The sequence below is a fragment of the Blennius ocellaris genome, assembly GCF_963422515.1.
Source record: "Blennius ocellaris genome assembly, chromosome: 5".
NCBI lineage: Eukaryota > Metazoa > Chordata > Actinopteri > Blenniiformes > Blenniidae > Blennius > Blennius ocellaris.
This window is the reverse complement of record NC_137654.1, coordinates 2838321-2864837: the sequence shown is the minus strand read 5'-3', so window position 1 is coordinate 2864837 and position 26517 is coordinate 2838321. Positions and strand designations below refer to the sequence as shown.

The 26517-nt window shown below is 45.0% G+C and overlaps 1 protein-coding gene across 1 annotated transcript in view; it reads right to left on the bottom strand.

Moving 5' to 3' along the window:
- The window catches only part of LOC308130437 (voltage-gated potassium channel subunit beta-2-like), a gene marked incomplete at both ends in the record, with an annotated part of 67431 nt that extends 41944 nt beyond the window's left edge, over positions 1-25487 (bottom strand). The window contains 6 exons of the mRNA XM_080496838.1: positions 6504-6548; positions 10618-10697; positions 22318-22355; positions 24009-24052; positions 24227-24564; positions 25437-25487. Of these exons, the coding sequence (XP_080352964.1) occupies positions 6504-6548; positions 10618-10697; positions 22318-22355; positions 24009-24052; positions 24227-24564; positions 25437-25487 (596 nt within the window). The remainder of the gene's footprint in view (positions 1-6503; positions 6549-10617; positions 10698-22317; positions 22356-24008; positions 24053-24226; positions 24565-25436) is intronic.
- Between the last annotated feature and the right edge of the window lie 1030 nt (positions 25488-26517).

Genomic DNA, 26517 nt, shown 5'->3' with positions numbered 1-26517 from the left:
CGGTAGAAACGTTGGTAGTAACGGTAGTAACGGTAGAAACGTTGGTAGAAACGGTAGTAACGGTAGAAACGGTAGTAACGGTAGAAACGTTGGTAGAAACGTTGGTAGAAACGGTAGTAACGGTAGAAACGGTAGTAACGGTAGAAACGTTGGTAGAAACGTTGGTAGTAACGGTACAAACGGTAGTAACGGTAGAAACGTTGGTAGAAACGTTGGTAGTAACGGTAGAAACGTTGGTAGAAACGGTAGTAACGTTGGTAGTAACGTTGGTAGTAACGTTGGTAGTAACGTTGGTAGTAACGGTAGTAACGGTAGTAACGTTGGTAGAAACGTTGGTAGGAACGTTGGTAGGAACGTTGGTAGGAACGTTGGTAGGAACGTTGGTTGAAACGTTGGTTGAAACGTTGGTAGAAACGGTAGAAACGTTGGTAGGAACGTTGGTAGGAACGTTGGTAGAAACGTTGGTAGAAACGTTGGTAGGAACGTTGGTAGGAACGTTGGTAGAAACGTTGGTAGAAACGTTGGTAGGAACGTTGGTAGGAACGTTGGTAGAAACGTTGGTAGAAACGTTGGTAGAAACGTTGGTAGAAACGTTGGTAGAAACGGTAGAAACGTTGGTAGAAACGGTGTGAGTAACGTTGGTAGAAACGGTAGTAACGGTAGAAACGTTGGTAGAAACGTTGGTAGTAACGGTAGAAACGTTGGTAGAAACGGTAGTAACGTTGGTAGTAACGTTGGTAGTAACGTTGGTAGTAACGTTGGTAGTAACGGTAGTAACGGTAGTAACGTTGGTAGAAACGTTGCTAGAAACGTTGGTAGTAACGGTAGAAACGTTGGTAGAAACGGTAGTAACGGTAGTAACGTTGCTAGAAACGTTGGTAGTAACGGTATAAACGTTGGTAGTAACGGTAGTAACGGTATAAACGTTGGTAGAAACGGTAGTAACGGTAGAAACGGTAGTAACGGTAGAAACATTGGTAGAAACGTTGGTAGAAACGGTAGTAACGGTAGAAACGGTAGTAACGGTAGAAACGTTGGTAGAAACGTTGGTAGTAACGGTAGAAACGGTAGTAACGGTAGAAACGTTGGTAGAAACGTTGGTAGTAACGGTAGAAACGTTGGTAGAAACGGTAGTAACGTTGGTAGTAACGTTGGTAGTAACGTTGGTAGTAACGGTAGTAACGGTAGTAACGTTGGTAGAAACGTTGCTAGAAACGTTGGTAGTAACGGTAGAAACGTTGGTAGAAACGGTAGTAACGGTAGTAACGTTGCTAGAAACGTTGGTAGTAACGGTAGAAACGTTGGTCGTAACGGTAGTAACGGTAGAAACGTTGGTAGAAACGGTAGTAACGGTAGAAACGGTAGTAACGGTAGAAACGTTGGTAGAAACGTTGGTAGAAACGGTAGTAACGGTAGAAACGGTAGTAACGGTAGAAACGTTGGTAGAAACGGTAGTAACGGTAGAAACGGTAGTAACGGTAGAAACGTTGGTAGAAACGTTGGTAGTAACGGTAGAAACGTTGGTAGAAACGGTAGTAACGTTGGTAGTAACGTTGGTAGTAACGTTGGTAGTAACGTTGGTAGTAACGGTAGTAACGGTAGTAACGTTGGTAGAAACGTTGCTAGAAACGTTGGTAGTAACGGTAGAAACGTTGGTAGAAACGGTAGTAACGGTAGTAACGTTGCTAGAAACGTTGGTAGTAATGGTACAAACGTTGGTAGTAACGGTAGTAACGGTAGAAACGTTGGTAGAAACGGTAGTAACGGTAGAAACGGTAGTAACGGTAGAAACGTTGGTAGAAACGTTGGTAGAAACGGTAGTAACGGTAGAAACGGTAGTAACGGTAGAAACGTTGGTAGAAACGTTGGTAGAAACGGTAGTAACGGTAGAAACGGTAGTAACGGTAGAAACGTTGGTAGAAACGTTGGTAGTAACGGTACAAACGGTAGTAACGGTAGAAACGTTGGTAGAAACGTTGGTAGTAACGGTAGAAACGTTGGTAGAAACGGTAGTAACGTTGGTAGTAACGTTGGTAGTAACGTTGGTAGTAACGTTGGTAGTAACGGTAGTAACGGTAGTAACGTTGGTAGTAACGTTGGTAGTAACGTTGGTAGTAACGGTAGTAACGTTGGTAGAAACGTTGCTAGAAACGTTGGTAGTAACGGTAGAAACGTTGGTAGAAACGGTAGTAACGGTAGCAACGTTGCTAGAAACGTTGGTAGTAACGGTAGAAACGTTGGTAGTAACGGTAGTAACGGTAGAAACGTTGGTAGAAACGGTAGTAACGGTAGAAACGGTAGTAACGGTAGAAACGTTGGTAGAAACGTTGGTAGAAACGGTAGTAACGGTAGAAACGGTAGTAACGGTAGAAACGTTGGTAGAAACGTTGGTAGTAACGGTACAAACGGTAGTAACGGTAGAAACGTTGGTAGAAACGTTGGTAGTAACGGTAGAAACGTTGGTAGAAACGGTAGTAACGTTGGTAGTAACGTTGGTAGTAACGTTGGTAGTAACGTTGGTAGTAACGGTAGTAACGGTAGTAACGTTGGTAGAAACGTTGGTAGGAACGTTGGTAGGAACGTTGGTAGGAACGTTGGTTGAAACGTTGGTTGAAACGTTGGTAGAAACGGTAGAAACGTTGGTAGGAACGTTGGTAGGAACGTTGGTAGAAACGTTGGTAGAAACGTTGGTAGGAACGTTGGTAGGAACGTTGGTAGAAACGTTGGTAGAAACGTTGGTAGGAACGTTGGTAGGAACGTTGGTAGAAACGTTGGTAGAAACGTTGGTAGAAACGTTGGTAGAAACGTTGGTAGAAACGGTAGAAACGTTGGTAGAAACGGTGTGAGTAACGTTGGTAGAAACGGTAGTAACGGTAGAAACGTTGGTAGAAACGTTGGTAGTAACGGTAGAAACGTTGGTAGAAACGGTAGTAACGTTGGTAGTAACGTTGGTAGTAACGTTGGTAGTAACGTTGGTAGTAACGGTAGTAACGGTAGTAACGTTGGTAGAAACGTTGCTAGAAACGTTGGTAGTAACGGTAGAAACGTTGGTAGAAACGGTAGTAACGGTAGTAACGTTGCTAGAAACGTTGGTAGTAACGGTATAAACGTTGGTAGTAACGGTAGTAACGGTATAAACGTTGGTAGAAACGGTAGTAACGGTAGAAACGGTAGTAACGGTAGAAACATTGGTAGAAACGTTGGTAGAAACGGTAGTAACGGTAGAAACGGTAGTAACGGTAGAAACGTTGGTAGAAACGTTGGTAGTAACGGTAGAAACGGTAGTAACGGTAGAAACGTTGGTAGAAACGTTGGTAGTAACGGTAGAAACGTTGGTAGAAACGGTAGTAACGTTGGTAGTAACGTTGGTAGTAACGTTGGTAGTAACGGTAGTAACGGTAGTAACGTTGGTAGAAACGTTGCTAGAAACGTTGGTAGTAACGGTAGAAACGTTGGTAGAAACGGTAGTAACGGTAGTAACGTTGCTAGAAACGTTGGTAGTAACGGTAGAAACGTTGGTCGTAACGGTAGTAACGGTAGAAACGTTGGTAGAAACGGTAGTAACGGTAGAAACGGTAGTAACGGTAGAAACGTTGGTAGAAACGTTGGTAGAAACGGTAGTAACGGTAGAAACGGTAGTAACGGTAGAAACGTTGGTAGAAACGGTAGTAACGGTAGAAACGGTAGTAACGGTAGAAACGTTGGTAGAAACGTTGGTAGTAACGGTAGAAACGTTGGTAGAAACGGTAGTAACGTTGGTAGTAACGTTGGTAGTAACGTTGGTAGTAACGTTGGTAGTAACGGTAGTAACGGTAGTAACGTTGGTAGAAACGTTGCTATAAACGTTGGTAGTAACGGTAGAAACGTTGGTAGAAACGGTAGTAACGGTAGTAACGTTGCTAGAAACGTTGGTAGTAATGGTACAAACGTTGGTAGTAACGGTAGTAACGGTAGAAACGTTGGTAGAAACGGTAGTAACGGTAGAAACGGTAGTAACGGTAGAAACGTTGGTAGAAACGTTGGTAGAAACGGTAGTAACGGTAGAAACGGTAGTAACGGTAGAAACGTTGGTAGAAACGTTGGTAGTAACGGTAGAAACGGTAGTAACGGTAGAAACGTTGGTAGAAACGTTGGTAGTAACGGTAGAAACGTTGGTAGAAACGGTAGTAACGTTGGTAGTAACGTTGGTAGTAACGTTGGTAGTAACGTTGGTAGTAACGGTAGTAACGGTAGTAACGTTGGTAGAAACGTTGCTAGAAACGTTGGTAGTAACGGTAGAAACGTTGGTAGAAACGGTAGTAACGGTAGTAACGTTGCTAGAAACGTTGGTAGTAACGGTAGAAACGTTGGTAGTAACGGTAGAAACGTTGGTAGAAACGGTAGTAACGGTAGAAACGGTAGTAACGGTAGAAACGTTGGTAGAAACGTTGGTAGAAACGGTAGTAACGGTAGAAACGGTAGTAACGGTAGAAACGTTGGTAGAAACGTTGGTAGTAACGGTAGAAACGGTAGTAACGGTAGAAACGTTGGTAGAAACGTTGGTAGTAACGGTAGAAACGTTGGTAGAAACGGTAGTAACGTTGGTAGTAACGTTGGTAGTAACGTTGGTAGTAACGTTGGTAGTAACGGTAGTAACGGTAGTAACGTTGGTAGAAACGTTGCTAGAAACGTTGGTAGTAACGGTAGAAACGTTGGTAGAAACGGTAGTAACGGTAGTAACGTTGCTAGAAACGTTGGTAGTAACGGTAGAAACGTTGGTAGTAACGGTAGTAACGGTAGAAACGTTTGTAGAAACGGTAGTAACGGTAGAAACGGTAGTAACGGTAGAAACGTTGGTAGAAACGTTGGTAGAAACGGTAGTAACGGTAGAAACGGTAGTAACGGTAGAAACGTTGGTAGAAACGGTAGTAACGGTAGAAACGGTAGTAACGGTAGAAACGTTGGTAGAAACGGTAGTAACGTTGGTAGTAACGTTGGTAGTAACGTTGGTAGTAACGGTAGAAACGGTAGTAACGTTGGTAGTAACGTTGGTAACGGTAGAAACGTTGGTAGAAACGGTGTGAGTTTGCAGGGAATGAGTGACGATCCATTCATTGTAAGAAATTCCCACCAAGCTGTCAGAGATTGTTTATGTTGATGCTTTTAAAGCAGTTGTGTTTTTTGATGACAGGACTGAAGAAAGGAAGGTCTCTGATGTGGAGATCTTCACTGAAGGTTTGTTCAATGTCCAGCCAGCCTTCATCTAAGTTTCTGATTAATCCATTTTATAACATAAAGTCATTTATTGGCCAGATAATAATTATAAAAGTTGGAAGTTCTAAGCCACCTTGGTCCTTGGTGTTCTGCAGTGTTTTTAAACTCGTTTATGGTTTTGGTTTGTTTTTCCATAAGAATTTTGAGATATGGAAATCCAAAGTATTAAAGCATGTTTTTGGTGGTTTTGTTGGGATCATTGAAAAGATGTAGTTAATTTTAGGCAGGACCATCGTTTTAATTGTTGCTCCTCTCCCCATAAGTGATATAGGAAGTGTCCTCCACCGAGTGAGGTCCTCTTCTATGGTTTCAATTAGGGGGTTAATGTAAAAAATACGTTTCACAACGTTGCCATTTAAACATGAAACTTTTATGAAATGAAAAAAACAAAATGCTTTTCACTTGAAACGTCTTCCTTTAAACGGATTCCTGATTCTCAAATACAACCTGAGCAGACTGAAGGTGGTACTGGAGACAGGAAGTCAGAGCCACTGTTCTATGTGACGCTCATACTGGAACACTAGTTGCATGTCGATGTACAGTGTGTGTGTGTGTGTGTGTGTGTGTGTGTGTTGTGTCGTGGTTCCAAAGTGGATCCAATCTGCATTACAGTGAGTCAAGTAATACGTTAAAAAATCATATTCTGGAAGAGTCTTTACAGGCAGAACCAAATTGCATCTATTGGCTGAGCTGTACGGAGCTCGATTTGTTCATTCCAAAATAAAATGTGATTGAAAATAAAGATTTTGAAATTGAATGTTATAGGTTTGATGTTCACTTTTGAAAAATTAAAACCACTCTATTCAAACTATTAAAATCACGCCCCACGCTACAACAGGGCCAAAAGTTTGAACCTGGAAAAATACGATCTGAAAGTGAAAGGAAGTTTTGAAAGTGAAAAAATGTGAAACTCAAAATTTGAAATCCAAACTTGAAAAGGATTTGAATGGGAACAAAATAAGATCCTAATGTGAAAACATTAAACCTGCAACTGAAAAAATAACACCTACATTTAAAAAATATATATTTAAGAGTGAAAAATGAAAATAAAAGACTTTATCAAAAGAATTCCAGAGCTGAACCAAAATTATATGTAACGTGAAAAAACATTTCATCCACTTAATTTTCTTTTTGAATACAGTGTTTTTAATGTTTCACAATTGAAGATCAAACCTTGAAAATTTACTTTCAAAAAAATACTTTCGAGTTGATTTAAGGATTTAAAGCTCAAAAGACCTTTACTACTTTACCTCCATCCTTTCTTCTTGATGATGCCTCCCAACACCAGTTCAGCCCTGGAAAGGTTGGAGTTTATCAGGTCGGCTTTCTTTCAGTCTATCGACTGACAGTGAACACACAGTCTTTACAGAGTCTTTCAGTCTGTCGACTGACAGTGAACACAGAGTCTTTCAGTCTGTCGACTGACAGTGAACACAGAGTCTTTCAGTCTGTCGACTGACAGTGAACACAGAGTATTTCAGTGTGACTGACAGTGAACACAGAGTCTTTCAGTCTGTCGACTGACAGTGAACACAGAGTCTTTCAGTCTGTCGACTGACAGTGAACACAGAGTCTTTCAGTCTGTCGACTGACAGTGAACACAGAGTCTTTCAGTGTGACTGACAGTGAACACAGTATCTTTCAGTGTGACTGACAGTGAACACAGAGTCTTTCAGTCTGTCGACTGACAGTGAACACAGAGTCTTTCAGTCTGTCGACTGACAGTGAACACAGAGTCTTTCAGTGTGACTGACAGTGAACACAGAGTCTTTCAGTCTGTCGACTGACAGTGAACACAGAGTCTTTACAGAGTCTTTCAGTCTGTCGACTGACAGTGAACACAGAGTCTTTCAGTCTGTCGACTGACAGTGAACACAGAGTCTTTCAGTGTGACTGACAGTGAACACAGTATCTTTCAGTGTGACTGACAGTGAACACAGAGTCTTTCAGTCTGTCGACTGACAGTGAACACAGAGTCTTTCAGTGTGACTGACAGTGAACACAGAGTCTTTCAGTCTGTCGACTGACAGTGAACACAGAGTCTTTCAGTCTGTCGACTGACAGTGAACACAGAGTCTTTCAGTCTGTCGACTGACAGTGAACACAGAGTCTTTCAGTCTGTCGACTGACAGTGAACACAGAGTCTTTACAGAGTCTTTCAGTCTGTCGACTGACAGTGAACACAGAGTCTTTCAGTCTGTCGACTGACAGTGAACACAGAGTATTTCAGTGTGACTGACAGTGAACACAGAGTCTTTCAGTCTGTCGACTGACAGTGAACACAGAGTCTTTCAGTCTGTCGACTGACAGTGAACACAGAGTCTTTCAGTGTGACTGACAGTGAACACAGAGTCTTTCAGTGTGACTGACAGTGAACACAGTGTCTTTCAGTGTGACTGACAGTGAACACAGAGTCTTTCAGTCTGTCGACTGACAGTGAACACAGAGTCTTTCAGTCTGTCGACTGACAGTGAACACAGAGTCTTTCAGTGTGACTGACAGTGAACACAGAGTCTTTCAGTCTGTCGACTGACAGTGAACACAGAGTCTTTCAGTGTGACTGACAGTGAACACAGTATCTTTCAGTGTGACTGACAGTGAACACAGAGTCTTTCAGTCTGTCGACTGACAGTGAACACAGAGTCTTTCAGTGTGACTGACAGTGAACACAGAGTCTTTCAGTCTGTCGACTGACAGTGAACACAGAGTCTTTCAGTCTGTCGACTGACAGTGAACACAGAGTCTTTCAGTGTGACTGACAGTGAACACAGAGTCTTTCAGTCTGTCGACTGACAGTGAACACAGAGTCTTTCAGTCTGTCGACTGACAGTGAACACAGAGTCTTTCAGTGTGACTGACAGTGAGCACAGAGTCTTTCAGTGTGACTGACAGTGAACACAGAGTCTTTCAGTGTGACTGACAGTGAGCACAGAGTCTTTCAGTGTGACTGACAGTGAACACAGTCTTTCAGTGTGACTGACAGTGAACACAGAGTCTTTACAGAGTCTTTCAGTCTGTCGACTGACAGTGAACACAGAGTCTTTCAGTGTGACTGACAGTGAACACAGAGTCTTTCAGTGTGACTGAACACATCAGAGCCACTGAAGAAAAAACTCATTTGGAGGCTAAAAAAACAACAACAAACTTCATGCACTCCAGGAAAAGTTGAAAATCAAAGTGGAGATTATTTGTGCAGGCAGAGACGTCCGTCCCTCATCATTGGCCGGGAACGTGAAATCACACTAAATCACTTGATTCTGACTGTACAGGGTTTCTTACTGCTGAAGGACGTCTGATTGAACAGGAGATTTCCTTCATTAACATGAACACGTTTTGTTAGCATCGATTCATTTGTCTCACTTACGCAACGCAACTCAACTCAACGCAACGCAACGCAACTCAACACAATGCACCGCAACGCAACGCAACGCAATGCAACTGAACTCAACTGATCGCAACGCAACGCAACGCAAAGCAACTGAACTCACTCGTCTCAATTCTGCGACGGAACAGTGCTGCAGCTGCACTGTGTCTTATAGTCCTGTCCTGATGACTGTGTCTTATAGTCCTGTCCTGATGACTGTGTCTTATAGTCCTGTACTGATGACTGTGTCTTATAGTCCTGTCCTGATGACTGTGTCTTATAGTCCTGTACTGATGACTGTGTCTTATAGTCCTGTCCTGATGACTGTGTCTTATAGTCCTGTCCTGATGACTGACTGTGTCTTATAGTCCTGTCCTGATGACTGTCTTATAGTCCTGTCCTGATGACTGTGTCTTATAGTCCTGTCCTGATGACTGACTGTGTCTTATAGTCCTGTCCTGATGACTGTGTCTTATAGTCCTGTCCTGATGACTGTCTGTGTCTTATAGTCCTGTCCTGATGACTGTGTCTTATAGTCCTGTCCTGGTGACTGACTGTGTCTTATAGTCCTGTCCTGATGACTGTGTCTTATAGTCCTGTCCTGATGACTGTGTCTTATAGTCATGTCCTGACGACTGACTGTGTCTTATAGTCCTGTACTGATGACTGTGTCTTATTGTCCTGTACTGATGACTGTGTCTTATAGTCCTGTACTGATGATTGTGTCTTATAGTCCTGTACTGATGACTGTGTCTTATAGTCCTGTACTGATGACTGACTGTGTCTTATAGTCCTGTCCTGATGACTGACTGTGTCTTATAGTCCTGTCCTGATGACTGACTGTGTCTTATAGTCCTGTCCTGATGACTGTGTCTTATAGTCCTGTCCTGATGACTGACTGTGTCTTATAGTCCTGTCCTGATGACTGACTGTGTCTTATAGTCCTGTCCTGATGACTGTGTCTTATAGTCCTGTCCTGATGACTGACTGTGTCTTATAGTCCTGTCCTGATGACTGTGTCTTATAGTCATGTCCTGACGACTGACTGTGTCTTATAGTCCTGTACTGATGACTGTGTCTTATAGTCCTGTACTGATGATTGTGTCTTATAGTCCTGTCCTGATGACTGTGTCTTATAGTCATGTCCTGACGACTGACTGTGTCTTATAGTCCTGTCCTGATGACTGTGTCTTATAGTCATGTCCTGACGACTGACTGTGTCTTATTGTCCTGTACTGATGACTGTGTCTTATAGTCCTGTCCTGATGACTGTGTCTTATAGTCCTGTCCTGATGACTGACTGTGTCTTATAGTCCTGTACTGATGACTGTGTCTTATAGTCCTGTACTGATGATTGTGTCTTATAGTCCTGTCCTGATGACTGTGTCTTATAGTCATGTCCTGACGACTGACTGTGTCTTATTGTCCTGTACTGATGACTGTGTCTTATAGTCATGTCCTGACGACTGACTGTGTCTTATTGTCCTGTACTGATGACTGTGTCTTATAGTCCTGTCCTGATGACTGTGTCTTATAGTCCTGTACTGATGATTGTGTCTTATAGTCCTGTCCTGATGACTGACTGTGTCTTATAGTCCTGTACTGATGACTGTGTCTTATAGTCCTGTACTGATGATTGTGTCTTATAGTCCTGTCCTGATGACTGTGTCTTATAGTCATGTCCTGACGACTGACTGTGTTTATCAGGTAAATCCTGTTCAGAATCTTTTCACCACTTCATTAAACCGCCTGTGATGCATTTGGAAGCAGTCACACACTCTGGCATGTGAATGGATGGACTTTGTAAAAAAAAGAAGAAAAAAAAGAAATCTGTGAAAAAAAATTGGTGGAAAAAAACACTTGACTTTGATTTTCGACTTTTTCTGAATTGCAGGAAGTTTTTTTTTTTTTTTTTAAGCCTCGGAATTATTTTTCCCTTCAATGGCCCGAATACTCCTCCGTAGATTGAAGGGGGTTTGAAGAGTGTAAATGTTACTGACTTGCCGGCACTGTAGACTTCCGCTGTGTCAAACAGGTTGATCCCGTTCTCATAAGCCAGAGTCAGCAGCTCCTCGGCCACCTGCACACAGACCAACGCACCTCCTTATGCAACAAGACAATCAACGGTCACCTCCTTATGGAATCCTGCCAAATGTTATCATTGAATATTTGTCATTGTAGCCGTTATTACAAAATGTCGGCGTTCCAAAGTTTTGTTTGGTTTTTCAGAAAATGTCATAATTTGGTACATTAAGTTACAAACCGTTGAAATTCACACCTTAATAAGAAAAAACATCATGATATCAGAACATTAAGCATTACAGATTAGTTAGAATTCAGTGTGGAATGTTTCATTGGTTAAAACTAAATTTAATGTAACTTTACTCTTATTATATAGAATGTTCTCACATGCTGGAGACAAAAGTTACACTAATTAAATATTACTAACAGGAAAATTACCAGTTCACTGAAATTTTGGAAGACATGAACATGCAATCTGAGACCTGGCTGGACCATTAGGCGAGATAGGCTAACTCTAATGTTGCTGCGGCCTCCAGGGGGCGCCACTAAATCGGGGAAAGAAAAAAAACTCACCTTCAATATAATTGTGATAAAAATGGTTATTACTGTTACAGGTGCATCAAAAAAAATTGAATATCCTGAAAATGTTCAATATTTTTGTCACTCATTTCAGAAAGTCAAACCCATATATGATATAGGCTCATGACTCAAGCCTTCAATTCTAGAAATGTTGATGATTATGGCTTCCAGATAATGAAAACCCAAAAATTCAATGTCTCGGAAAATTTGAATATTGTGGAAAAGTTCAGTAATGGAAAGCCATGGTGTCACACCATAAACAGCTAATTAACTCAAAACACCTGCAAATGTTTCCTGAGCCTTTTAATGGTCTCTCAGTCTGGTTCAGCAAGGGGGGGGGGGGGGACTGCTGGCTGGACAGATGTCCAGGGGACAGACATTGACACCCTCCATAAGAGGGTAAGCCAGAAAGGTCATTGCTCAAGAAGCTGCTTGTTCACAGAGTGCTGGGTCCAAGCATGTTAGAAGGTTGAGTGGCAGGAACAAGTGTGTAGGACAAGATGCTGCAGCAGAAGGAAGAGATGCTGCAGCAGAAGGAAGAGATGCTGCAGCAGAAGGAAGAGATGCTGCAGCAGAAGGAAGAGATGCTGCAGCAGAAGGAGAAGATGCTGCAGCAGAAGGAAGAGATGCTGCAGCAGAAGGAAGATATGCTGCAGCAGAAGGAAGAGATGCTGCAGCAGAAGGAGAAGATGCTGCAGCAGAAGGAGAAGATGCTGCAGCAGAAGGAGAAGATGCTGCAGCAGAAGGAAGAGATGCTGCAGCAGAAGGAAGAGATGCTGCAGCAGAAGGAGAAGATGCTGCAGCAGAAGGAGAAGATGCTGCAACAGAAGGAGAAGATGCTGCAGCAGAAGGAAGATATGCTGCAGCAGAAGGAGAAGATGCTGCAGCAGAAGGAAGATATGCTGCAGCAGAAGGAAAAGATGCTGCAGCAGAAGGAAGAGATGCTGCAGCAGAAGGAAGAGATGCTGCAGCAGAAGGAGAAGATGCTGCAACAGAAGGAAGAGATGCTGCAGCAGAAGGAGAAGATGCTGCAACAGAAGGAAAAGATGCTGCAGCAGAAGGAAGAGATGCTGCAGCAGAAGGAAGAGATGCTGCAGCAGAAGGAGAAGATGCTGCAGCAGAAGGAAGAGATGCTGCAGCAGAAGGAAGAGATGCTGCAGCAGAAGGAGAAGATGCTGCAGCAGAAGGAAGAGATGCTGCAGCAGAAGGAAGAGATGCTGCAGCAGAAGGAAGAGATGCTGCAGCAGAAGGAGAAGATGCTGCAGCAGAAGGAAGAGATGCTGCAGCAGAAGGAAGAGATGCTGCAGCAGAAGGAAGAGATGCTGCAGCAGAAGGAAGAGATGCTGCAGCAGAAGGAAGAGATGCTGCAGCAGAAGGAAGAGATGCTGCAGCAGAAGGAGAAGATGCTGCAGCAGAAGGAGAAGATGCTGCAACAGAAGGAACGACCGCAGCCTTGAGGATTGTCCAGCAAAATGCATTCAAGAATGTGTTGGGAGCTTCACAAGGACTGAGGCTGGAGTCAGCGCATCAAGATCCGCTGACCAGTCCTAGACCTGGGGGACAATGTTGCTGACCAGTCCTAGACCTGGGGACAATGTGGCTGACCAGTCCTAGACCTGGGGGACACTGTGGCTGACCAGTCCTAGACCTGGGGAACAATGTGGCTGACCAGTCCTAGACCTGGGGGACAATGTGGCTGACCAGTCCTAGACCTGGGGGACAATGTTGCTGACCAGTCCTAGACCTGGGGACAATGTGGCTGACCAGTCCTAGACCTGGGGGACACTGTGGCTGACCAGTCCTAGACCTGGGGAACAATGTGGCTGACCAGTCCTAGACCTGGGGGACAATGTGGCTGACCAGTCCTAGACCTGGGGACACTGTGGCTGACCAGTCCTAGACCTGGGGGACAATGTGGCTGACCAGTCCTAGACCTGGGGACAATGTGGCTGACCAGTCCTAGACCTGGGGGACCAATGTTGCTGACCAGTCCTAGACCTGGGGGACAATGTTGCTGACCAGTCCTAGACCTGGGGACAATGTGGCTGACCAGTCCTAGACCTGGGGAACAATGTGGCTGACCAGTCCTAGACCTGGGGGACAATGTGGCTGACCAGTCCTAGACCTGGGGGACAATGTGGCTGACCAGTCCTAGACCTGGGGGACCAATGTGGCTGACCAGTCCTAGACCTGGGGACAATGTGGCTGACCAGTCCTAGACCTGGGGGACAACATTAAATTACCACCACTCCACTGGTCCAAGCAGCCACAAAGTACTTCTTAGTGCAGTAGTGGATTTATTTACAATGTGCTCTAGTGTACCACAAACAAATCAAGAATCCTTAAAGTAATCCAAGAGTGAGCTGTACTATATAAAACAACAAACCAAAAATCACCCTATTCTGTCAGACTGTTTATATTGTAATGATGTGTGAACCTGGTGATGTTTACTAGAATCACCAGGTTCACACATCATTACAATATAAACAGTCTGACAGACCACATACACACATATAGCGTAACACACCAAGTAGCCTATATTAATATGTTTATTGTATATGGCTGTTCATAAACATAAACATTACAAATTAAGCTCTATATACTGCATATAGCATACCGTGATTTTATATAGAAAATATTGAATCTCAATTCTGAGGCTGTTCTGTAAATAGTTTTCAAATAAACAATAAATAAAGCAACTTCTGATCAATCCATATCAATTTGAGACTTAAAACAATGTACGGATTTAAGCCCCACCTAGTTTCAAATGAGCCACGTCCACGTCTGGTTTAGGCCCCGCCCACTCCGAGTACGGCTACGGATACAGATCATTTATATAGATGGTTGAACAGATACAGATAGTGATGTACTTGCTCATCCCGAGTCACAACCCGCTGTACTTGCAAGTGCAAGTCTATCTGCCAAAACGTGGCGGAAATTGGGGGATCCGTCGGAGGCGAGTACCGCCACCGTACGGTTTGGAGTACGCCGACACGCCATAACACTTTTCAACTTTTGGTGCATGAGTAACTTTGGCTGTGTTCTGGCTACGGATTCACCTCCTGTACAGGCGACGCGCTGCCTTCTACAGCCAATGAACACACAACGCACTCACTCCCTGAGTCTTTCACATTTTAAACTTTGTTTAAAATTGCAGCCAGGAAGTAAATAATAAATAAGAAAAGAAAATAAAGCATGTTTTTAAGTGAATTATATGCAACATTTCAGCGGCCTAGAATGAATGGTAAACATTAGCAGTTGTATTTCTGAAAGCAAATAAACCGTAAAGGTAAAATGTAAAGCTTGGCGTGATGTGTTCAGGTGCTCCTTAAACTGTCGGTAAGCCCACAACCCGGTTTGCAGGGCTCAGAGTGACTTTACATGTTTTTTTCAGAATTATTGATTTGAAGGATTGGATTTCAAGGTATCGCCTTAAAGGTGTAAAGACATGATTTAAATATGACCGATACAATCGGCCAGGTGGAGCGTGGGAACGGGGTCGTCCTGTGCTCAAAGAACACCATTTTTCATGAGAAACAAAGCCACATGGTAAATATATATATCAATTAGAAATAAAATGTAAAACTACATTGTACAGTATGTTGGGATCTGCAGGACCACAGAAAGTTTGTTCATTTTTTGGTTAGAGACAATATTCATTTGTCATGAGACGCAGTCATGACATGAATTCTGACCCAGGAATGTTATGACCTTTCACACCTAGAGTGGGGAAGGGGGGGACATTCTCCAGGACCTTCCTCCCCCCCTTTCTGCTCACAAGACTCTCCCCCCATGCAATCAGCCAGTCACTGATTGGTTGAAGCTCTCAGGCTTCGACACCTCTGAAATCACACGTGGACAAAAGGCTTCACCCAGCCTCCATTCAGGGACTCTTGCAAAGCAAACTCCAAGGAGGTGAGTTGCTGCAGAGCAGCTCATCCAGTGTTAGCACACAGCTAACACGAGAGGCCGGCAACCAGAGGCCTCCACTCCTTAACTCATCCGCTGACCCGACCACGAGGGTCAGACCTTCCCCTGATCCAGAGACCAGCACCCAGAGTCTGCTCTCCAGGGAAACCAACCGGTTCCTCCAGGACGGGACCAGGGACCCTCACAAAGCTTCTTTGTGTTTTTCCTGAACAAGCAGGAAAACCATCACAGACCTGAGCGACCAGCTCCTCAGTCTGGACAAAAGGAACAACCAGGAGCTGCAAAGAAGGACTCCTGAAACATCAACTCCATCTTCTTCTCCTCAGCCTGCAGAACCAGCAACCACAGTTAGCAGGAGGTGCTAACCAGCTTCCCTCCAGCAGGACAACAACTGAACTCCTTCAAGGAAGTGGTAACAACTGGGCTTTACCTGAGATTAGTTAAACCTGATGCTATGATAGAACTGTTTAACTTTCATGAAGATGTGTTGATTCTGTTACAGTGATTGAGTTCTATAGATAATGATATTAGGAGCAGTTATCAACCTGTAAACCACTGTTAGCTCTGCCACAGACACAGGGTCTGCATGCTAATCTGCTTTACTAACTAGTTAACTCACAATCCTACACATATCACATCAAAGACAACATCACACAGTAACTGAACACCATCTGACGACTCCTGACGTTTTACAAGACAAATCGCAGTCACATCAATTCATTCTAGAAATGATCCTTTAGCAGAGACACACAGAAGCAGATGCTACGGCTAGCTTCTATTGTTCCATTGCTATCAGCACATGGCCGAGCTGTAAAGGACAGACCTCCGGTTCTCTGACAACCTCCATTTGGAATGTAGTTTCTTGTGATCCGCCATCTTGTTTTGTAGTTCCATCACACGTCACACACACACACACACACTCCCTCCAACTCTCTCTCTCTCTTTCTCTCTCCACACACACACACACCTACACACACCCAGCTGTATATAGGTAGTTAGAATCTGTTTTATTTGTTTTCATTGTTAATAAATATAATGTTTGGAATCATACTTGCTGTGTTATTAATGAGCACAAAGGTGAATGAAATGTCGACCTCTTCTGTGTTAAGAACTCCAAAATCCTTCAAGCTTTACTGTTAATTCTGGTAATTGTAATTAATTGAACTATTAATTCACATTCCTGATTAACTGTTTAGTATATCTTATGAGACTGATATAACTGAATTGACTATCATTTCCTGTTACGACAGGTGGTGCTCCGAGGTTCTGATACAGATCAGATTAAATTTCAACAACATTATTAATAACTTATTAATAAATTATTATATAATAAATTATTATATAATAAATAATTAATTAATCATTATCGATAGCCAATCAAAACATAAATAGTGATCCATATGACGTAGTAAATACCTACATAATGGTCCCAACATAATGGTGCCCCGTGTGAAAGTCGACTTTCATTCATATTTGTGCAATATTAATATCAGCGTACTTTGGTACAAACCAAAAAATCTCTGATTCCGGTGTGAAATCTCCCAAAGCTTTCACATCCACCATTGTCTTCCTGCTACCGCAGTAGACATCCTGCCGTACTTACAAAAGTACGATGTGGTGAAAATTGTTTTATTCACAACTGAATCAAAATTGAGAGACAGTGTGTGAGTAAATAAGTCCTTTGAGTTACACTGGAGTTGCTGCTCCAGCTGGCCTCTCCAAGTCACTGCCCTGCAGTGAAACATTAGCATTCGAATGACACCCATTCAATGCAACAAGAAGCAAAGTTGGTGATTCCGTTGTCCTGAAACTTATCACATCAGTGCCACCGGCCATGTGATACTTGAAGAGTGAGTGAGAATCAGCTGATACTGCCAACGCATATCAGCATAAGAGCATTTTAGCCACAGTGACCAAAAGCACTGTGAAGTTTTTACCTTGCTGTTATTCCCAAATTCCAGCTTGAGTTAAAGTTAAAACTTTTCCTGACTGACACTGCCATGCATTGTAGTTAGTGTATGTTTTAACCCTGGTATGCATTTGCAATCGTAAATTCCTACCTGATCTTATCTGTGTGTGTGAAGCCCTCTCTCCACAGGGAGTCCCCCTCACCACACAGAGAAGAACAATCCTTTGATCAGGCTAACCACAGGAACATTTTATGGTGTCTGCTAGACAACTCCATAAACACACATTTAAGTTTTCAAACGATAACTTAATCTTAGCCTCATCAACAGCATCCCTTTTGAAACAATGGAAATCAATCATTTGGACGAGTTGATCGCTTCAATTGCAAAAAGCTTGAAACCTGGTTTCACGGAACTCATTGGCAGATGGAGTCTGGTTGAATGCAATGAAGAGATAATCTCTCTAATTAGTGGTTCTGGTAATGCACAGACTGCATCCCATGGTTCATTGTTGAGATGTTTGCTTCTAATCTTTCATAGGCAAACCACCCTCGCCTGTAAAATTAAAGCAGACTTAGAAAAGGAAGTAGAACTTTTAAAAGTGCAAAATGCTTCTCTCCTCCATGAAGCTGGAACGGCGAGTAGGAAAGCATTACACTACTTAAAAGATCTACATGCAGCAGAGTCAGAACTCTGCTCACAAAGAGAAGAACTGTTCAGGCTTAGATCAGAGAATCTAACCCCAGTCAGATCTTCCAGCCAATGTGACTCTGGTTTTTCAGATTCATCCTCTGTGGAAGAGGAGCAGGGATCCCCACAGACGGTGCAATCTGTCCCAACCGAGTCAATGTCTTTGGGACTCCAGTCATTTGCAACCTGTCTGTTAACAGACAGAGACAACAATGACTTGACTTCCCAGTTTTCGGACTCAGATTTTGAGGAGACAGTAAGATTATCTTCCAGATTCTCTGATCCAAGTCCCTCTCATCCATCTTGTGACTCCCAGGTCAACAGGAGAAGGGGGGTCAGCTGCTTCACAGCTCCCCCCGACACACCTCCCAGACCTGAGGTATGCGAGTCAAGCCATACCTTTTCAAATGCTAATTTAGTCCTGTCTTTATCAGAGAGGAAATCCAAGTTTCATCGGTTTTGAAGAGTTGACATTTTTATCAGAAGACATGCCAATATTTGATCCAGACAACTCTGATCAACATATTGAGGATTATTTGAGAGAGTTAGACACTCATCTAGTTGATCTTCCACACACCAGTGACAGGGAATGGATTCTCTTTTTGCAGAAAACCAGCTCACGAGCGGTCCATAAGTTTATCCAAACACAACCTCCCAGTGTGCAAGACAACTACACTCAGCTTCGCCAAGCCATGACTGAAGAATTTTCTTCTGCCGTTGACGAAACTGACTGTATAGTTGCAGCTCTCCAAATTAAACATTCACGTCTTGAAAATCCCAGGGATTTTTATCAACGTTTGAGACACACGTACTTTCAGGGTAGAAACGCACCGGGCTTGGAAGAGAACCCAAAGCTCAAATCCATGTTCTTCCGTAACCTGCACCCTTCCATACGTGTTCACGTTGCACTCACGACACTTAAAGGTATTCCATCCATGCATGAGCTCAGGAAGATCACACAAGCAGTCTGGGAAACTGCTGTCACTTCCAAAATCATTGCAAAACCATCTGAACCTGCCAGTTCCAATCCTACAGTGTCAAACAGATGTTCTCCCCCACACCCCTCTCACAACAGGTCGGGGGGGGGGGGGGGGGGGAGACAGCAGGGAACCCAGAAGAGTAACCGCTGCATCCCACAGCTGTCTAGAGATGGTCATGCTCAGAACAGAAGCTGCAGAAGACCATACTGGGAGATTCTGACTTAAAACCAAGACGTGCACAGTGACCGGTCTGACAGCGACGCCCACTCTGACAGTTCTGACAGTTCCAGGCACAGTCAGGACTTCTCAGACAGGGACAACGCCTCCGACCGTCTCTCTGTCTCCCACAACCAGGAGCGTTACCGCCCGGAGCCCCGAGCAAACCACAGATGCTCCAGGGCTCCTCATAGTCCATCCCTGCACTGACATCAACACCAATGCTAATCCAATGTAGCCACCTTGCTTCCTGCAGTTAGGCAGACTTGAGTTGTCAGCAGCAGCAGAAACTCCGTCCCTAAACAGTAATAGCAAGACACCCTGCTATTAACTTGGTAAGCCTAACTTCTGATTGGACTCAAAACACCACTGTCCACTTAACAAGTACACTGGATTATATTTTGTGCACAACCTTGTCAGACACACAGCTAGTTTGAAACACTAGTTAGGACTCATTGTGACTTACACATAGTCATATACATGCATTTCCATGCAGCTCTCATCAAGGTGACACCTCTCCTCCTTCTCACCTTAACCCATTCTAACTAACAACCCTGTGTCTCACTAACACCTAGTGGGAAACAAGTTAGTTATTTCACATCATGCCAGTGTTATTGTGGTTTATCTGAATTGTGTTCCATAACCTGAAGGATTGTTTTGTACTACTCTTGCATAGCAGAGATAGATAGTACCAACAATGCCCAGTTGGTTACCACATGTCCAGATGTTACCACATGAATGAACTGATTAATGAACTGATGAACTGATGAACTGATGAATGAACTTTCTTATCTGTGGACTGAACGTGTGTGCCCTCAGAATCACACATGGAGTCTGCTTCTGAAGACACAGGGGGGAGGTTGGGATCTGCAGGACCACAGAAAGTTTGTTCATTTTTTGGTTAGAGACAATATTCATTTGTCATGAGACGCAGTCATGACATGAATTCTGACCCAGGAATGTTATGACCTTTCACACCTAGAGTGGGGAAGGGGGGACATTCTCCAGGACCTTCCTCCCCCCCTTTCTGCTCACAAGACTCTCCCCCCATGCAATCAGCCAGTCACTGATTGGTTGAAGCTCTCAGGCTTCGACACCTCTGAAGTCACACGTGGACAAAAGGCTTCAGCCAGCCTTCACTCTCTCTCTTGCAAAGCAAACTCCAAGGAGGTGGGTTGCTGCAGAGCAGCTCATCCAGTGTTAGCACACAGCTAACACGAGAGGCCGGCAACCAGAGGCCTCCACTCCTCAACTCATCTGCTGACCCGACCACGAGGGTCAGACCTTCCCCTGATCCAGAGACCAGCACCCAGAGTCTGCTCTCCAGGGAAACCAACCGGCTCCTTCAGGACGGGACCAGGGACCCTCACAGAGCTTCTTTGTGTTTTTCCTGAACAAGCAGGAAAACCATCACAGACCTGAGCGACCAGCTCCTCAGTCTGAACAAAGGGACAACCAGGAGCTGCAAAGAAGGACTCCTGAAACATCAACTCCATCTTCTTCTCCTCAGCCTGCAGAACCAGCAAACCACAGTTAGCAGGAGGTGCTAACTACAGGAGAAGACACCAGCTTCCCTCCAGCACGACAACTGAACTCCTTCAAGGAAGTGGTAACAACTGGGCATTACTTGAGATTAGTTAAACCTGATACTATGCATAGAACTGTTTAACTTTCATGAAGATGTGTTGATTCTGTTACAGTGATCGCGTTCTGATGATAATGATATTAGGAGCCGCTATCAACTTGTAAACCAACGTTAGCTCTGCCACAGACACAGGGTCTGCATGCTAATCTGCTTTACTAACTAGTTAACTCACAATCCTACACATATCACATCAAAGACAACATCACACAGTAACCGAACACCATCTGACGACTCCTGACGTTTTACAAGACAAATCGCAGTCACATCAACTCATTCTAGAAATGGTCCTTTAGCAGAGACACACAGAAGCAGATGCTACGGCTAGCTTCTATTGTTCCATTGCTATCAGCACATGGCCGAGCTGTAAAGGACAGACCTCCTGTTCTCTGATAACCTCCATTTGAATGTAGTTTCTTGTGATCCGCCATCTTGTTTTGTAGTTCCATCACACGTCACACACACACTCCCTCCAACTCTCTCTCTCTCTTTCTCTCTCCACACACACACACACACACACACACCTACACACACCCAGCTGTATATAGGTAGTTAGAATCTGTTTTGTTTGTTTTCATTGTAAATAAATATAATGTTTGGAATCATACTTGCTGTTTTATTAATGAGCACAAAGGAGAATGAAATGTCGACTCTTCTGTGTCAAGAACTCCAAAATCCTTCAACCTTTACTGTTAATTCTGGTAATTGTAATTAATTTAACTATTAATTCACATTCCTGATGAACTGTTTAGTATATCTTATGAGACTGATAGAACTGAATTGGCTATCATTTCCTGTTAAGACAGGTGGAGCTCCGAGGTTCTGATACAGATCAGATTAAATTTCAACATTATTAATAACTATCTTTGATAATTATTAATCATTATCGATAGCCAACCAAAACATAAATAGTGATCCATATGACGTAGTAAATACCTACATAATGGTCCCAACAAGTATTTATTTCCTCCCCCAAACATCTGAACTGTAAGGTTGCTCTGAGCCCTGCACACCCGGGATGTCGGATGTCCCACAGTTTAACGAGTAATTAAATGTTACATGTAATTCACTTAACAACATGTTTTTTGGGGGTTTTTTTTTTACTTCCCTGCTGCAATTTTAAACAAAGTTTAAAATGTAAAAGACTCGCAGAGTCAGTGTGTTTATGTGCTTTGGCTGTAGAAGGCGGGCGACTCTGTCGCCCGAATGCAGCAAACGTTTGTCATGCACCAATATTGCTACGGCGTGTCTCCAAACGCGTACGGAGGCTGTACCCACCTCCTACGGACCCCCCGGATGTGTGGAGGACACAGCTGTCACCAGTTTCTGTGATTGGTGGAGCTCTTCTAAAAAGAGATTTGATTTGGCTGAATGAAGAAAATAAGAAATGGAACGGAAAGGAAAGAAAGAAGTAGAAAGCCCAGCTGGACAGAAGAGCGATGCAGTGAGCTGGACAACCAACATTATTCCTGTAGTGACTCATTAGACAATCAGAGAACATCGTTACTTTGCCTTTGTCTTTCCCTCACTGCGTTTAGTGGTTTTCCACCTGAGGAGTTGTCTGAGGGTTGAAGATGCTTTGTGAATTACTTATATCTTAGTAAGGACAAATTCTCAGAATAATCTTAAAATTCAAGGAATTCTTAGATGTTTTTAAAGAGTGACATCACTAAGAGCTACTTTTAGCCTCAGGATGCTTTGTGAAGACGAGACCTGTAGTTTAGGTTTTCTTACCTGATTGGAGATCTGGCCTCCGAAGGTAATCCATGTGCCTGCAAACAAATCAAACCAAACAGAGGAACTTTACAAATGTGCTCTATGGGTGAGGGTGGGTGACGGCGGGTCACGGCGGGTGAAGGTGGGTGACGGCGGGTCACGGTGGGTGAGGGTGGGTGAGGGTGGGTGAGGGTGGGTGAGGGTGGGTGAGGGTGGGTGACGGCGGGTCACGGTGGGTCACGGTGGGTGAGGGTGGGTGACTGTGGGTGACGGCGGGTCACGGTGGGTGAGGGTGGGTCACGGCGGGTCACGGCGGGTGAAGGTGGGTGACGGCGGGTCACGGCGGGTGAGGGTGGGTCACGGCGGGTCACGGCGGGTGAAGGTGGGTGACGGCGGGTCACGGTGGGTGAGGGTGGGTGACGGCGGGTCACGGTGGGTCACGGTGGGTGAGGGTGGGTAACTGTGGGTGACGGCGGGTCACGGCGGGTCACGGTGGGTGAGGGTGGGTAACTGTGGGTGACGGCGGGTCACGGCGGGTCACGGTGGGTGAGGGTGGGTGACTGTGGGTGACGGCGGGTCACGGTGGGTGACTGTGGGTGACGGCGGGTCACGGTGGGTCATGGTGGGTCACGGTGGGTGAGGGTGGGTGAGGGTGGGTGACGGCGGGTCACGGTGGGTGAGGGTGAGTGATGGTGGGTGAGGGTGGTTGATGGTGGGTGAAGGTGGGTGATGGTGGGTGACTGTGGGTGAGGGTGGGTGAGGGTGGGTGACTGTGGGTGACGGCGGGTCACGGTGGGTCACGGTGGGTGACGGCGGGTGAGGGTGGGTGACAGCGGGTCACGGTGGGTGAGGGTGAGTGATGGTGGGTGAGGGTGGGTGAGGGTGGTTGATGGTGGTTGATGGTGGGTGAGGGTGGGTGATGGTGGGTGACGGTGGGTGAGGGTGGGTGACTGTGGGTGAGGGTGGGTGACGGCAGGTGAGGGTGGGTGAGGGTGGTTGACGGCGGGCCACGGTGGGTCACGGTGGGTGAGGGTGAGTGATGGTGGGTGAGGGTGGTTGATGGTGGGTGAGGGTGGGTGAGGGTGGGTGATGGTGAGTGAGGGTGGTTGAGTGGGAGGTTGATAGTGGATGATTGAAGGGGGGTGAGGGTGGGTGAGGGTGGGTGACTGGGAGGTTGATAGTGGGTGACTGGGTGGTTGAAGGGGGGTGAAGGTGGGTGATGGTGGGTGAGGGTGGGTGAGTGGGAGGTTGAAGGTGGGTGAGGGAGTTTTTACTTTCCACCATCTCCTCTGATTTCTGGTGTGGAATTGTTGGTTATTGTCGGTAAACGAGCCTTGAAATAACTGTAGAAGTTGTAGTTTTACAAATACTACTAATTGCCGAGGAGTGGGCACGTTGGCATGGGCCACAAAAATCCACCCTCACTTACACTTTTTACCACAAGGAAGCATCATGCTTATTATTTCATGAAAGGATCTTTCATCTTGTTATTATCCTGCAAAATACAGTATTTACAAATATCTTGAGGCACAAATGTGATTTAAAAACACCTGATATGAAATCAGTGACATTGATTTGGAGGAGCTGTCCAGCGGGATGAACTATTCTGCACTTGTGTGAATCACACCCTGGTGACTCTTTGAGAAGTGTAGTGGAGTTCATGCTGGAGCCGTCAGAGTGGATGTGTGTGCTGTTTAAGCCACACCTACCTAGTCCAAGACAGGAAACCCTCAATCCAGATTTGCCCAGATTTCTGTTGATGACAGAAAGTGATAAGTCAGTGAGTTTGCTGACTAAAGCAGCCGCAGCGCCCCGAGTGACGGCTGCGGCTGCTTTCACACGTCCAGCCGGTGGATCCAGCGTTGTTGCCCTGCGGCCTCCTGCGGGGTTCTTGGATCCGCTCTCGGCTGGTTCTGTTCTGGCCTACCTGTAAGTCATGCCGGTGGCAGAAGACATGGTGTCCTTGAGTGAGACGCGGTTCATCTTGAGGAAGTCCTCCAGGTTTTTGAGCTGAGCGGCAGCTCGTACCTCCCTGAGCCGCTGCAGCTCTGCGAGCTGGCGGCTGCGCTGCTGCCGCTCCTCCTGCTCCAGAGCTTGTTCTGACAGGAAGCAGCTGAGGCCGCTCTGCACGCTCTCACTCATGGAGGCCAGAGACAGGATCCGGCCTCCAGACCCGCCGCTCCCACTGCTCACACTGCCGCTGCGATAGATAGCCCCGCCCTCCCGAGCCGGAGGCGCCCCGCCGCTGCCCCCGGGTTTGGCCATCTGCAAGATGATGAGGAAATGATGTGGCGTCAGCAGCAAACTCACTGTCGTCCTCTCTGGTCTTCTGCTTCTGGAGCTCAGACACTTCTGATCTAATTCCAGCTGTGGTTTCTCTGCAGCGTGCATTATTGAAGTACACACTGAATCATTTACAGCTGGGAGGCATGTTGTCTGACAATCAGCTTGATCACGTGCAGGAGGAGTCTGTTTGTCACTGCAGGATCAATCCTCCCAGAGCAGCTGGACGTCCAGAGCGCCGTGGAAGCGCCGACTCAGCCTTCTAGTTCGATCAGTAAAGAATGTGACCGGAGGACAAACAGATGCTTTCAGCACAGCGGACTGGTGTGGAGCTCGCTCAGGCCACTGGTAGATTTATAAACACGTCATCATTAAGTGTTCTCTGAGCATCAGAGTTGTTTCTGAAGCCTGCAAAATCTGATGATCTGGTGTTTTTCTATGTGTAACATGTTTCTTTGCCACCTGCTCTTTGTGTAATGTCTTGCTTCTTATTTCTTATACTTTGATGTTTTCGCATTTTGGATTATGTTTAATACATTGTAAATGTGGTCAGTTTCTTCTCTCCTCTGAGTAAATGATCTACCTTTTCTGTCTTCACTTCAGCAGTCAGCTGGATCAGAAACAGCCCAAAACCCTGATCTTTAAATAATGGATGATGTTCTTTCTACAACCGGGTGATGAAAGATGTAAATCTATTTTCCTCAAGGCTGGAGGACGAGAGTCTCCCACCAAACTAGAAACTCCACAAAGCATGAGAGAATTAGAAGGTCTCTGATCAGGACTTCTCTATACTCTCAACATTGAGACACACATGCAACACTGGTCTGTTCTGGTCTTCATCATTGGTGACTCACCCGGGTGCTCAGCGTCCGGCCGATGTACGGGTTCTGGACCACACTACTCATGGTGAAGGATGAAGTGTTCAGGGTCTCCCTCTGCTCTGGAAGTCGCTGGTAAAAGAGTTTGTGCCTGTGCTCCCTCCTCCTCGGTCACACGGTGCACAAAGAGTCCTATCAGCATCCCTGTCTGCACTGCAGAGGGCAAAAATAATCTCCAGTAAATAATTCACTGAAACCAGCATCTCCACTGAAAGCTTGTGGTTGTGTGGACGTCGGTCGCGCTGCTTCTCCCAACAATGACGCAGGCGCTTCAAGAGGAATCCTTCATGTAAAGGCCATTACTGCTGCTGCTGCTGTGCCACATCTGGACCAACTGGCAGGAGAAGCACACAGTACAGTGTACCGACAGCTGAGAGCGAGGTTCCCAAGTTCGAATCCCGCAGCTGACAGGTCACTTCTCTGGGTCCTTGAGCGTGACCCTTGACCCCCGCAATCATAGCCGAAGCTCGTAGGAATCTTAATCACTTGAGATTAAGATTTGATGACTATAAATCTCTCACACACTCGTCCTTTTCATTGGTTCGATTTCACTCTGCACTCTTCTCATGGTGGTATTTGGATTCCCCATGAATATTACGTCTTTTTGTCAGAGAACCACACATCTAACGCTGTTTCAGGTATCTTCACAAACAATGTACTCACTCTATGCATCCAGTATCCAAATACGTTTCTGCATGAGTGGATGAAGTGCGTCACTGCATCGCTTCAATAATGAATCCATGATTCATTTCAAGGAGCCACTTTCTACTCAGTCACCGTTCCAAATGTGAGCTGAAGGGATTAAAAACAGCATAACAAGGAAAATGTTTAAGGCAGGAGCTTTATTAATGTGACCTTGTGATATTTAAAGCACAAGACCCAGAATAAACGGGAACCAGCGACTGCTTTGAAAGGCTAAAGACAAACCATCTGTCTCCATCCAAGCCAATACAACAAAGGGTTAAAATGTCCGATGAGGGATGGGCAGAGGAGTGCCATTAGTAAAACATGCTGGAACAATTCAAAGAAATAAGACTGGGGCGAGACTGCTCTATAA